Here is a 15699-nt window from a genome sequence, read left to right as displayed (position 1 = left end):
CAAGTATCAACTTTATGTGAAGTCGACTTCACCTGAGTTTTTATCAAAAAAATTAGCCAAAAACAAATTAGATTTTGTCTTATTTAATATTTATTAATTATTATTAAAATTAATAAATATTAAATAAAATAAGTTTGGGCTATTTTTTGTTTTTTTAATATTATTGATATAAATATTTGATTAAGTAATTAAGACAGTAATAATATATAAAACATGTGTTAAACTAGTTTTAGGGGGTGAAATCATGTGCTCTCAAAATAGGTGATAAATTATAGTTTCTATTTTAACGGTATGTAATTTTTTATGAAACAGTTAATTCTTGAAATATTTTTATTTTAGTGCTTTAATATTTAAAGATTATATACTTTAATCTTTAAGAAATTTTCAGTTGCTCCGATCCAAGAATAGTTCAGTGCTTAATTTTATTTGATCTATTAATTATCTTTCACGTTAGTATTGTAAGTTCATTGCTGTTTTTAAATTTAAAAAATAAACAAAATGATAAAGTAGAAATTAACGTCGAAATAGTCTTTATTAGTGAGATAAACAAAATAAATAAAGAAAATCCAAAGCATTCATTTACTGTCAAAATAAAGAAAACCTCTTCCTACATATATAATAAAAAAAATAGAAATTCAAATGCAAATAATTTTATATAAAATTAAGTAATAGTTAATAGTCCTTAAATGATAATTTAATCTCTCAACTATTAACTTTATATAAAATTAACTCCTTGAATTTTCAATAATAAAAAAAACCTATATATAACTCTTCAGTTTACGAAAGTTCTTCATATCAAATGTACCAAATTTTTTAAAATATATTTGTACTAATAAGTAGTTGTGGTCCTATAATTTCGTCCTTATAATTTAAAAAAAAAATATTCTAAAAATATTTAAAATCTTTCTATGTCAAACATAATAACAAATATTTTAAAATATTCAATTTTTCAGGGACATTTGTTAGTACTAAGTATCTAATTGAATATTTTGTGAAAATATAGAAATTTTTAGAATAATTAAACCTATTTTCAAATCATGTAATCTTATTACTTTATTTGTTCCTACAAAAGTACTTCTCATTAATATTTAAAGACTTAAGTGGATAAGGGTTTTTACTCTTACATGATTAAGGCGTTTAACATGAATTTTTATTTTAAATATATATATTCATTCAATCTTTCGGTATTTAAAACGGTGTGGTTTTTGGATGACTAAAATATTATTTCGATCATTATTATTGTGCCAAGCCAAACAACTTCTCCCCACTAATAATTTCTTAAATGGTTTAAATAATGGTGTAGTATGGAGATGTGATTAACAATGGTATAATATAAAATTATGGATGATGACAATTTGTTGGGGGTGAAAAATTCATATTAAATATACTTTTGCATCATGGTTTTTTTTTTTTTTATATTTTACGTAATTTATCTCCGATAAAAAAATCTTAATATTATATTTCTAAATCCTAAATTTTAAATCTGTTTATCATTATATATACACCAACAACTTCATCAAAGTTAAATTATTTTGGCCACTTCTGCCATGATCCACTTATTTTGACAATTAACGGAATTCTTCTCCATCATTTGTGTAATTTTATTAGAATCCAATATCGATGAAAATTTTTTCACCCAAACATCACTTATTTATTTGGACAAAACAGAATTGAGTCAATTGACACAAATAAAAAAAAAAAAAATCCGAAACGTATTTCACAAAAATAAATTAATTTATTGGTTTAAGAGTTTTTTTGTTTGTTTGTTGATGCTAAATTTCTTTTATGAAGACTCATTAAACATAGAAGTATATTTTGATTTTGTTGGACTAATAATTAATTAATACCAAATCACTTAAACTAAAACATCACTATTGTATGCCTATATTTCTTCAGGTATCTTTTTCCTTTACAAACCTGACCACGGACATACACCACATGCAATAATTGTGCACCAAGACAGCTCAATATATATTTGTTTGTTATGATAAGATCAAATGAGGTGGATGACCATCATTTAATAATGAACATATTTTTAAGAGAGATAAATTTAATGAAAGTTGAAAATGTTACTTTTTGTGTGTATATAAATAGGAGTGTAATACGAAGCAAATGTAATATAACATCAATAACAACTCTCTCTCTCTCATTATATTTCTTTATTTGTTACATCTTTCTTATTTATTTATTTAGTTATTTTATAACACGTTATCAGCACCAAATTCTAACGATATTTTAGGAAGACTTCAGGTAACAAATTTTTATTATGTCAAAACTCTTTCATCTTGAATATAATGCTTTTGATATATCTGGAAATAATTATTTACCATTGATACTATATGCTAAAATCTATCTTGATTCAATGGATCTTGGAAATACCATTAAGGCTGAAAATAATACATCCCAGAAGAATAAAGCCAAAGTTATGATTTTCCTTCATCGTCATCTTGACGTATGATTGAAAAATGAATATCCCACATTAAAAGATCCTGCAGATCTGTGGAAAGACCTTGAAGAAAGGTACAATCATCAAACGACAGTGATACCTCCTCAAGTCCGATATGTTAGAGAAAACTTTCTCGACCTTCCATGCCTCGAATGTGCTCCTGCAGTAGCAATAGAGAAAAAGGATTTAAAGATATTCTGAGCTAATTTCTTTCTTTCTTGTTGCTGAACGCAACAATGAGTTGCTCTTAAGAAATCATGAAGCGCGCCCAGCTGGCGTCGCCCCATTTTCTGAAGCAAATGCGGCAACTTATAACCCCAGAAGAGGTAAATGGCAAGATTTTGATAACAAGAAAAATTATGGAAGGAAAAGAAATTATGTTCACAAGAAAGGATCTTACCAGAAGTGGGATAAAGAAAGAAACAATGGGTAAAGTAAATCAATTAAGGATAAATACTTCCGTTGTGATGGAAAGGGCCATTGGTCACGTACCTGTCGTACCCCAAGACACCTAGTTGATCTTTATCAAGCATCCTTGAAAAGGGATGATAAAGGAAAGGAAACAAATTTTGTTTCAAATAATGAAAATTCCACCACTCATTATGATGTATCTAATTTCTTTAAGGATTTTGAAGGAAATATTGGTCATTTGATCAATGATGGAATAGTTTAATATGTGTATTTGTTAAGTATTCATGTTAATAATTTTACTGTGTATGTACTTTTACTCATTTTATTATTGTTATTATTTGTCTTTGAAAAAAATAGTAAGGACATATTCTGAAGATATTTGCCTTGTAGATAGTACAAGTTCGCATACTATTCTTAAAAGTGATATATATTTTACCCATCTTGTGCCAAAAGAAGAGTATGTTAATACTATTATTGGCTCGGGTAATGTGATAGAAGGCTCCGAAAGAGCTATAATTTTGTTTCCTGGAGGAACAAAATTTGTAATAAATAATGCACTATTATCTACCAAGTCTCTGAGAAACTTGTTGAGTTTCAAAGATATTCGCCGAAATGGATATCATATTGAAACTATGAATGAGAGAAATCATGAGTATTTATGTATCACAACTCATGATTCAAATAAAAAGGTTATATTAGAAAAGTTGCCCTCACTTTTATCTGGGTTATATTATACCAAGATTAGTGCAATTGAATCACATGCCATTATAAACCAGAAGTTTACTAACCCAAATGAATTCATAACTTGGCACGACCGATTGGGTCATCCAGGAACAACCATGATGTAGAGAATTATTGAAAACTCCCATAGACATTCACTAAAGAACCAGAAGATTCTTAAAACTAGTGAATTTTGTTGTGCTGCATATTTTCAAGAGAAGTTAATTTTAAGGCCATCACCAGTAAAGATTGGATTTGAGCCCCTGAATTCCTAGAAAGGATTCAAGGTGATATATGTGGACCTATTCATCCACCATGTAGATCTTTTAGATATTTTATGGTCCTAATAGACGCATCTTCAAGATGGTCACATGTGTGCTTATTATCTTCTCGCAACCTGGCATTTGCAAGATTACTGGCTCAAATTATTCAATTAAAAATACAATTTCCAGAAAATCCAATCAAAGTAATTTGTCTTGATAATGCTGGTGAATTTACTTCCCAAGCCTTTGATGCTTATTGTATGGCTAATGGAATAAGTGTTGAACATCTAGTAGCTTATGTTCACACACAAAATGGGTTAGCAGAATCACTTATTAAACGCTTCCAATTGATTGCTAGACCCTTAGTTATGAGAACAAATCTCCCAACTTCGGTTTGGGGGCATGCTATTTTACATACCGCAGTACTTATTCGCTTGAGGCCAACGAGTTACCATCAGTTCTCTCCTATGCAATTAGCTTTTGGCCAGCAGTCAAATGTTTTTTATTTAAGAATATTTGGGTGTGCGATATATGTTCCTATTGCACCACCTAATCGCACCAAAATGGGACCTCAAAGAAAATTAGGGATATATGTTGGATATGATTCTCCCTCTATAGTGAGGTATCTTGAGATACAAACTGGAGATGTATTTAAAGCTTGGCTTGCAGATTGTCATTTTGATGAATCAAAATTTTCAACATTAAGGGGAGAGAATAAGCTTCCTGAAAAGGAACTTAATTGGAATGCATCATCCTTGATTCATTTAGCTCCTCGATCAGGGCAATGTGAACTAGAAGTTCAAAAGATTATACATTTGCAAAGAATAGAAAATGATTTGCATGATGCATTTTCCGATACAAAGAGGATAACCAAGTCTTATATACCAACAGAAAATGCCCCAATTCAAATTGATGTCCCAATTGGACAAATTGCCACCGAAGCAAATACACGCTAGAAGCGTGGCAGGCCTGTCGGTTCCAAAGACAAAAATCCTCGAAAGCAAAAAGAGGTAAATACTATTCTTGTTGAAAAAGACATAGTAGAGACACCTGCAGTTGTCCAAAATTCTGATATAGTGTTAACGCCAGAAGACGTTTAGGTACCTGAAAATTGTGAAAATGACGAGATCTCGATAAATTATGTCTTTACAGGAGAGAAATAGGACCGAAATAAGACAATTGTCAATGAAATATTTGCATATAATGTGGCATTAAATATCATGCATGAAAGTAATAAAGATCTTGAGCCAAGGTCAGTCGAAGAATGTCGACAAAGGAATGATTGGCCAAAATGGAAAGAAGCCATGAAGGCTGAATTAGACTCACTTGCAAAACGTGAAGTTTTCGGACCTGTAGTCCGTACACCAGAAGATGTAAAACCTGTTGGATACAGATGAGTATTTTTGAGAAAACAAAATGAGAAAAATGAAGTTGTGCGCTACAAAGCCCGACTTGTGGCACAAGGTTTTTCACAAAGACCCGGTATAGATTATGAAGAAACGTATTCCCCTGTAGTGGATACGATAACATTGCGTTATTTGGTCAGTTTATCTGCATATCATAAACTACATATGCATTTAATGGATGTGGTAACAGCCTACTTATACGGCTCATTAGATCGGGATATCTATATGAAAGTCCCCGAAAGACTAAAGATATCTAAACCATCCAATGAATATTCGCAGGGGTTATACATACTCAGTTAAATTGCAAAGATCTTTATATGGTCTAAAGCAATCTGGACGAATGCGGTATAATCGTCTTACTGAGTATCTGGCCAAAAACGGATTCAAAAATGATGATATCAGCCCGTGTGTTTTAATAAAGAAATCTGCATCTGGATTTATTATAATTGCTGTGTATGTTGATGATTTAAATATCATTGGAACTCCTGAAGAGATTCCAACAACTATAAAAGCTCTAAAAGAAGAGTTTGAGATGAAAGATCTTGAAAAAACTAAATTTTGTCTCGGACTGCAGATCAAGCATACAAAAAATAGGATCTTTATTCATCAAACAACATACACAGAAAAGATCTTGAAGAGATTTTATATGGATAAGTCACATCCATTAAGTACCCCAATTATCGTAAGATCTTTGAATGTGAATAAAGATCAATTCCATCCTAAGGAAGAAAATGAAGATATCCTTGGTCCTGAAGTACCATATCTTATTACCATTAGAGCGCTAATGTATCTTGCTAATAATACACGACCCGATATATCATTTGCTGTGAATTTATTAGCAAGGTATAGTTCCTCTCCAACCAGAAGACATTAGAACGGAATCAAACAAATCTTTCGATATCTTCATGGGACGGTTGATATGGGATTGTTTTATCCCTATGGATCCAAGTCACAATTAGTTGACTATACAGATGCTGGATACTTGTCTGATCCACATAAAGGGAGATCTCAAACAGGATATCTGTTTACATATGGAGGTACAGCTATATCATGGAGGTCCACGAAACAGACGATTGCTGCAACATCCTCTAATCATGCCGAAATACTAGCGATTCATGAAGCTAGTCGCGAGTATTTTTGGCTCAGAAGTCTGATCTAATATATTCTGTCATCATGTGGACTGATTGATCATAAGATAGCTCCAACTATCTTGTTTGAAGATAATACAACATGCATTGCTCAACTTAAAGGCGGATACATCAAAGGCGATAGAACAAAGCATATTTCTCCCAAATTCTTCTTCACTCATGATCTTCAAAATCAAGGGACAATTGATGTCCAAAAAATCCGCTCAAGTGACAATCTGGCAGATTTATTCACAGTCACTCCCAAAATCCTCCTTTGAAAGATTGGTACATGAAATTGGGATGCGCCGATTTCGAGACATTAAATGATGTCGACAACAGGGAGAGACTGTACTCTTTTTTCCTTGGTCAGGTTTTTTCTCATTGAATTTTTCTTGACAAGATTTTTAATGAGGCAGTCCCCATCACAAAGGATATTGTACTCTTTTTCCTTCACTAAGATTTTTTCCCACAGGGTTTTTCTTTAGTATGGTTTTAACGAGACATTATCCTAAATGGTCATACAATGGGGAGTGTTATGATAAGATCAAATGAAGTGAATGACCATCATTTAGTAATAGGCACATTTTCAAGAGAGATGAATTTAATAAAAGTTAAAAATGTTACCTTTTGTGTGCATATAAATAGGAGTGTAATATGAAACAAATGTAATACAACATCAATAACAATTCTCTCTCTCGTTATATTTCTTTATTTGTTACCTCTTATTTATTTATTTATTTATTTAGTTATTTTATAAGATTATTTATATTTTATAATCTAATAACTCCTGTATATTTAATACACAGTAGTTTTATGGTATGTTACTTTTGAATTATTAAAATTATGCAAGTAATTTTATATTGATATTAAATTTACTGGTATGATTTATAATTGATGAGTTTGGAAAACTCTAAATTAATATTTATGATGATTAAACATTATTAAAAATAATTAATTACAAAATTATTAATCTGATTTTCATTTAACATATATTGATTAAATAATTTTGTTGTAAGTTTTAATATTGGGCCAAAATTCTGGTGCAAGCCCAATTACATTCAGCCTTTGGTTTTGATAATATATATATGATGAACATGGCTGAATTGATTCTTTATTTTACTTGGGCCAATTTAATCTATTATGGTTACAAGTCCAAGTTGAAAATGCTTTCCTATGTTCCAAAAATTCATCAGGAAAGTAAATGTTACTATTGGGCCAGAATTAAATGATTGAAACAACTAGCCCAATTTTAATTCCTCATGCATGATCCGAAACAAGTGGAAGAAGGAAAGCAAAATTGCTTCCAACGGATCCAAGCATTTCACCATGTGATGGATTCCAAATTCATTACATTGTCATTTATTGCATGGGAACTATGAGAGAGAAAGCAAGACAATTGATTTGATAGTAGCACTTATGACTACACGCTACTCAGCAAGGAAAGAATCATTTCATTTTATCTCTTTCTCTTTCCTAAATCAATGCTCTTCAAATTTCTCTCTTTTCTCTCTATTTGCTTCTCTTCTTCGGTTATTACACAGGAAATAATGGTAGCCATGGAAGCAAAAATGAGCTATCGAAAGGAAGAGAAAGCAAGTCTAAAGACCATCACAATGATGGCAAGAAAACATACTAAAATAAAAATGAGTTGTGGCTGAGATTTTCACCAAATGTGGTTAGATTTGGTGAGGTAATCTTGAGCTCTTCATGCTCAAAAAGGAAGAAGAAGATTCGACCAGCAAGGTGAGATTCTTGGAGGCATGGCTTGTCTTTGATTCTGCTCAACCACCACAAGAAGTAGCTAGAGTGACGAAGTGATGGAAGAGGCAGAGATTGAAGCAGATGAAGTCATCATCATCATGAAGCATCAAGGGCCAGAAATCCATCTTGGAGAGGAAGCCAAGGATGGAGAGCTCGGATTGATGAAGAGTGATGACCAAGGAAGGACTAGAGGTAATTGCATGTTGGGTTTTGCATGGTTATCTCTTCTCTCTCTGTGTGGCCGAACCGGTTATGTGTGAAGGAAAAGAAGTTAAGCTTGGGTTTTGGCTTCAAGTGTGGAGGCTTCCCTCTTCTATAAAAAGAGTGAACAACCACGCTTTGAAGCAAGGAGTTAGAAGTAAGCAGTGAGAGTGCAAGGCACATGATTCTCAGAGCTACCTAAGCTTACAGATTTTTTTCTCCTTCAATGTATTCTGTTTAGTATTTTTCTGTTTAATTTTGTCATGTCTTGAGTCTCATGGAGAAAAGGCAAACAGTGAGGTTTGTAATGAAAAAGTCATAGAGCGGAAAAAGGCAGAGAGTACAAAATTAAAAGAAAAAGCCATAGATGTCTTAGAGTTCCTTTGTTCATCTATGTTGTGTTTTATGATTCTGTGGGAATCTCCTTGTAAGTTGGGTTAGCACTTTACAGTTTGTAATCAGGTTGATTATAGTGAAATTCCATCATTGTTGTGATGGAGACTGGATGTAGGTTGCATTGCACTTAGCAGCCGAACCAGGATATATCTGGGTGTAATCTTTCTTCTCTCCTACTCCATTTCTGTTTTCTACTGCACAGGAGCAAAAACCAAAAATGTCTCGTGCCAAGTGACGAGACAAAATGAAAAAGTCTCGTGGCTAGGGACGAGCTAAAAACAGAAAAGTCTCCTCTGAGTTCAGCAAGTGTTAGTAAGCAAAAAGGGGGCTAAGATTCAACCCCCTTCTCTTAGCCACTGAAACCATCAATAATATATAATAAACTTTTAATGTAACAGAAGCTTTTAAATGTGATTTTTAGATTTTAAATAAAAAAAGATTGAGAACAAAATTTTTTTCAACCAATAATAATTAGACAATATTTCTCTTTTCTTTTAAATTTCTCTTTCTATTCCTTAATCTTTGCTTTTCACTATTTTATTAGTTAATTCTTGGATCGAAAAAAAAAGTTTGGTTATCTTCCAAATAAATTTTAAATATATATTTTTAATTTTTAGATGTGTGTAATTTTTGTTAACTAATTTTTATTATTTTTCTAACAATACTTTAAAAAAATGAAGCAATACTGTGAAATTTTAAAAATTACAACTAATAAAAGCATAGCGACTACTATCAAGATCTTTAAAATCAAATGGACTGCTAATGATATTTGAAGGATGTTAAAACTTTAGTCAAATAAACATAATTTCTCCTTCTTAGTCAAGAGGAACATAAAAAGTATCACTAGGTATATATGTCTTTGTCTTAGGACTAGAATTAGAGAAACTAAGGATTAGAGAAGTAGAAAAAAAATGGGATATATGATTGAGATTGTATTGAAGTTGAGAAGAATATTATATATATTTGAGGATGAGGAAAAAGATAAATTATGACTTAAAATGAACTAAGAACACAATTCCATTTACTTGAATTGAAAGAGAAAAATTACAAAATTGGAGGGGACCATGGCCATAGCTGATAGCTTCACCTTGATTACACCTCTCTATTCTTTAATCATAAGAATAATTGTCTATAAATGAGTGAGCATCATGCTGGACATACATATGACTTGGGATGCTAAAGGACAAGTTAAGATTGGTTAAGTCTAATATCAAGAGTTTAATAATATAGTAGTTAGTATAATATAATAAGAAAAAGTCTAGGCAGCAACTTTATGAAATTTTGGTCAGCATGTAACCAGCAGAGAAAGATGAACCATTGGATGAAATCTCACATCAATCTCACACCATTAACTCATTATTGATGACTATTTGATGGCTACTAATCACAAAAGTTGTTGGCCCCCTAGCATTGCTCATATAATAAAATGAAAAAATCTAGAGCCAGCAATTTTTTAAAAAGTTGGCCATCATTTAACCATTAAAAAAAAATTAAATGATCCCACACTATTAGATTTAATCTTACACCATTAAAAATATTATTAATGGTCAATTGATGATTACAAAATATAAAAATTGCTGCCCTAACACTCCTCTAATAAAATTGCTGGTGAAAGCAATTGTCATGACCAAGGTCTTTTTATAACAAATATATGTATCAATCATTCATCAAAGTATTGCAAGTAGCGAATAATATATTCCAAAGTCACCAAGCAAGTTCATGAATCAATCCACCAACTATTTCATCATTGATATCCACACTGCTTCACTGCTTCTTTGATTTCAATTGTTGTATACCACGTCACGGCCGATGATGGAGCGGCCGGGGTGGCGTCTTCCTCGTCGCCGGCCCCGTGGTTGTGGGCGACGTCATCCTTATCATCAGAAGGAGGCATGTATGATGTTTTTCTGAACTTTAGAGGCGAGGACACAAGGTTCTTATTCACAGATTATCTCTATCATGGTCTGGCCGATGTAAAAAAACTCCAAGTATTCAGGGATGATCCGGCTCTGGAACTAGGTGACGCAATTAAACCTACTCTGATGGAAGCCATTAAAAGATCTAGGATTCATATTGTTGTGATGAGTGAAAACTATGTATCTTCCTCATGGTGCCTCCTGGAACTAGAGCAGATGCTCAAGTACTCCAAAAACAATGGAAACGAACGATCCATGGTCCCAGTTTTTTATCACGTAAAGCCCGCAGAAGTGAGATATCAGATTAGCGCCAAATATAAGGAAGCCATGGAGAAACATGAAAAGAGAGAAGGCAAAGACAAGGGGGAAGCGTGGAAGTCTGCTCTATTTACAGTTTGCGACCTAAGTGGACAACACATTGTTGAGGAGCGAGATCAGTGAGTTCTTTTTAATTAATTACCAAATTAATTGAACTCATAATTTTTTATCATCTTAATGATTAATAAAAATTGAGACAACAAGTTTTATTATGTGTTTAATTTCTTTATATTAGGTCACTCTAAAATTTACAATGAATCCTGATAAAGTTTTTATTTTTATTAATTATTTGGTAGACATAATTTTTTCTAAAATAATAATTACATACAAAGATATTAATAGAGGAGTGCTAGGGGCCATTAATTTTTGTGATTTATAGTTATCAATAATGTTTTTAATTGTGTGAGATTTCATCCAATGGTGTGGAATTACTCATTTTTCTTTTACTAGTTACATACTGACCAAAATTTAATAAAGTTGCCGGCTCTAAACTTTTCTGATATTTAATATTGTGTGTTGTGATGTATAGTTATGAAACAGGGGTCATAGGCAAGATTGTTGAACAAGTGTCTGCAAAACTTCTAGAGATCAGGCAACAATTAAATAGATTTGATTCTCAATTTGGAGTGGTTGAATCACTTTTGAACCTTGAATCTTGTGATACTGTTGGTGTGGTGGGAATTTATGAAGATCCTAAAATAGGCAAAAGTTACATAAGAGTATTTGCTTTTGAGCTGTACTATAAGATCAAATATAAGTTCCAAGCAGCAGGTTTTCTTGTTGATGTTAGTGAACTTCTAAGGAAAACCACCGATGACGATCGCTTGGAAATTTTCCAAAAGGAGCTTCTTTCTGATATGGATGTGAAGACCATGCATGAGTTGAAGCATAAAAAGATGCTTCTGGTTCTGGAAGGGGTTGATAGTGAAGAGCATTTGGAGTTGCTAGTGGGAATGGGAATAAGTGATTGGTTTGGTGGTGGTAGTAGGATCCTCATAGCAACAGAAAACAGAAATCTCTTTCAGGATTGTCCTGCTGTGATGAATGGTGTTAAGCTTGAGAAACATTGCATACGTGAAGGTGAATTCGGGAAGGAAAAGATTGTGAAGGAGAAGAAGGTAGTGGGATTTGTGAAAGAATTCATCGGTGTAATTAATCAACTGAAGGAAGAAGATTCAAATAGGAGGAATGTTGTTTCAATTAGCGGCATGGGCGGGTCGGGCAAGACTACTCTTGCCCGAATGATCTATGACAGCAATGAGGTGAGGGAGGTATTCCCTTGTCGTGAATGGGTAACTGTTTCCAAACAGTGCATTGAAAAGGAAGTTTACAGAAACTGTGCATATCACTGAGTAACAAACCAGATAACAACAACAATGATCGCAGATTATTGTCCTTTCCCAGAAACGTAGGATCCTATGCCTGTTCAGTAGAGACATGTACGGAATCACCAACTCGATCACTATTCTTTTATGGAGATGCAAAGGGGTGGGCCCAACATATTTCAGAAAACCGCCGTGTTAAGGTGCTGTATTTTTCTCAACGAGTAAGTAATAGATCAAGAAGTGTCAAGTGTTTGGAAAGTTTGAGTTTGAGTTTGACACCCGACCTCATCAAGTACTTGAGAATGGACTTTGGTGACTCAGATGGGTTGCATAACTTTCCAAGTTTAGAAACATTACATATACTGCAGGACGCTTGGCCGTTAATTCCTTTTCATAGGATATCAATGTCACTGATTCATAGGCACATGCATAAGGTTTATGCTAATTAATTTCCTTTTCATGCAAGTTAATTCCTTTCTATGCTTTTGCTAAGATGAATCATTCTAGCATGTATGTATGTATTATCAATTCGTGCAGAACTCTCCTCCATAATTCATATCATTACAGGTGGTCCTGCAGTCTCACTGTATTGTAATGGAGTGTGATTCTCTTATATTGCATTGTTTTCCTTGAGCACATTTATATTATGATTCTCTATTACACTGAACATGACATATTTTCTTTCATGTTATAAATAAATATGATATGAGTTCAATTATTAGTGTATATCATTAAATATTCTCGATCATGTCTAACATTCAGAATCACTCCATCATATGTCTACTTTGATATATATCAGTTTTTCTTGATCCAATAAAACATATTGCTTTGTATTAGAATAATGACATAGCAAGATCCTCAGAATATCATTATTGAATGTAAGCCATCACACTAATCTATGACAGCAGTTTCTGATATAGCTAGCAAAGATCAGATATGAATATAGCCAAAAAGTTCATCCATTGCGAGTTAGCTCACCAAAATCCGATAAAGAACATGATGCTTGACTTCTTAGATGAACTATGACTAATGAGTATGATTGCATATAGAGTTGGTAGGTTCTCTAGATTTTCTCTATCACTAAATATGAGATGAGTATTTTATACTTTTAGTGTAGCGTTAAACACTAAACCCCTTCTATAATGGCTTAAGATTTAAAATCACTCATCATATGTCTATTTTGATATATATCAGTTCTTTTTTTTCACCCAAATAACCATATCACTCTATTAGGACAATGACATAGCAAGCATGTCAGAATATCATTATTGAAAATAAGCCATCACAATAATCTATTATAGTAGAATTTTTTTTTTTTGTGACTTAAAAGAAAAATAAACAAAAACTAAAAAAGAAAAAAAAACAAGAAACTGCTTAAGAAAGGCAGTCCCGCTGAATACTATTCTCAAACTCCTTCCAAGGCAATGGAAGCTCCATTTGGGGAGAAATAGTCCTCATTGCAGTCTTTGCCATGATGTCTGCTACTGTATTTGTCAAGATCAACCGAAGATCAGCATGCCATTTCCAAGACATGATATCTCGAATTTTTTTTTGGTGACTTAAAAGAAAAATTATAGCAGAATTTGGTATGCCTAACAAAGACATATATAAATATAAATTAAAAAAATTCATATTTTGTGTGACTGAACTCTCACCAAAATCTGAGAAAGACAGAGAAAGCCATGATCGATTTTTTTGATAAACTATGACTATGCACTATACAAAAAATATTTGTTGATCAGAAACATTTTATGATACTATGTGGCTCTCAATTAATTAAGCAATCTAAGAAAAATATGAGAAAGTCTCCAGAGTTAACAAATTCTAACAAATTTAGTCCGTATTTGGCCAATATTTAACTTTTAACATTATATTACTTTTGGATTTTATTTAGATTTATATATAAAAATATTAATACTCACTAATTAATAGTTCAAACTTCAAAGTCATTACAAATAAACAAACAAATCAATGAGTTATAACTCAAATTACACGGTCTTCTCATACTTATTTAAGAAGTCACGGAAAATTCAGGTCTCTCTATCTTCAATAAAAAAAGTCATTACAAACAAGCGTCTCATCGGTAATTGCTATCCCATATATTTATAATTTAAATCATGGATCATGGCTAACAGTCAGAAGCACTCCTTCATATCCCTATTCATTTTCAATATACGTTGATCTTATGGCAAATGCGTGATTAAAATAAATAAATAAGCAAACCCCACGATATTGCTCCTGATTAATGACAATGAGTCAATGACATAACAAGCAGTTAAGAATATCATAGCATTATAGCAATGAGGTCACTGTGTCTCTCTTAATTTATGTCTCACGTGCCAAACAAAGAACACGTCCCACTGTGTCTCTGTCTTTGACATACACAAACATCAACCAAACGGTGCCTTATGTATTGTCTTAAACCATCAAATTTATATTTTTAATTTATCATCTACTTAAAAAGTATTAAGAACTAATTATTGTAAATATCATGTAAACCAAACTTAATATAGACAAGTTATCAGAAATTGCACTAGCTTTCTCTTTTATAACTAATGCATCTTTTTCGGTTTCAATTATAACAAAGATTTTTTTTGGGATTTCTTTATTTTTAGATAAGATGTAAAGCTCATCCCATATACATTTCATACTCTATTTGATAATAGAAAATTGTATATTAATTTAGCCTACAAATAAATAGAAGGCCACAATGTGAATATCAAAATTTCTTGAATTCATGATGATGGGGGTGGAGCTTCAAATTCAATGCCTACATTTATCCAAATCCTCCTTGAGCTTTTCAATGGCCTTGCTCTTTCCTTGGATTGTTTCTAAGAGCCTCATGTTCTCTTCTTTGAGTGCCTCAAATTGACAAACTATACCTTCAATTTGAGCTTCAATTGTTTCATCACTTAACTCATACACACTCTCCACCACTCTAATCACACGCCACAAACTCACAACAATCAATAAACTACCTCCTTTTCTCTCAAGAAACACTTCCAAAAACAGAGCCACAATGGTCACAACTCCATCCATAACATACCCAAAATGCTTAAAGAATGAAGAGCCTAACCCCACTAACAAAGCCATAGACTTTATTGAAAGTAAACTAAGGATACTAATTCCAATCCAATGTAGACTAAGTTTTTCTACCTTGTTCACCCTTTGTTGATGACATGGTGAAACCAAAGATGAAGATAGCTCAAGAATTGTGATGATGAGGTCCACAATGAGCAATGAGATTGAAAACAAATGAACCCAATTTGATTGTAGGAAATTGGCCAAATGGTTCCTCCATGGTGCATTATTATTCATAACTTGTTGGTGTTGGGTTGATGATGATGATGTGGCGAAAACATGTAGCCACCTTTGCCTTCTTTGCCATGATCTTATTAGACTTTGGATT

General features: G+C 32.5%; 2 protein-coding genes across 2 annotated transcripts; one reads left to right on the top strand and one right to left on the bottom strand.

Moving 5' to 3' along the window:
• Nucleotides 1–10322: 10322 nt before the first annotated feature.
• On the top strand, nt 10323–12957 carry LOC112744804 (TMV resistance protein N-like). The gene is made up of 2 exons (XM_072234052.1): nt 10323–11084; nt 11495–12957. Exons 1-2 carry the CDS (start codon nt 10624–10626, stop codon nt 12315–12317), a joined length of 1284 nt encoding a protein of 427 aa, XP_072090153.1. The 5' UTR covers nt 10323–10623; the 3' UTR covers nt 12318–12957.
• A 2015-nt stretch (nt 12958–14972) lies between these two features.
• On the bottom strand, nt 14973–15383 carry LOC112795463 (uncharacterized). The gene is made up of 2 exons (XM_025837393.1): nt 15065–15383; nt 14973–14977 (listed from the first exon to the last, which is right to left on the bottom strand). The coding sequence occupies exons 1-2, from the start codon at nt 15381–15383 to the stop codon at nt 14973–14975; spliced, it is 324 nt and encodes a 107-aa protein (XP_025693178.1).
• Nucleotides 15384–15699: the final 316 nt, after the last annotated feature.

Source organism: Arachis hypogaea, chromosome 4 (assembly GCF_003086295.3).
Source record: "Arachis hypogaea cultivar Tifrunner chromosome 4, arahy.Tifrunner.gnm2.J5K5, whole genome shotgun sequence".
NCBI lineage: Eukaryota > Viridiplantae > Streptophyta > Magnoliopsida > Fabales > Fabaceae > Arachis > Arachis hypogaea.
This window is presented reverse-complemented; position numbering and strand designations above follow the sequence as displayed.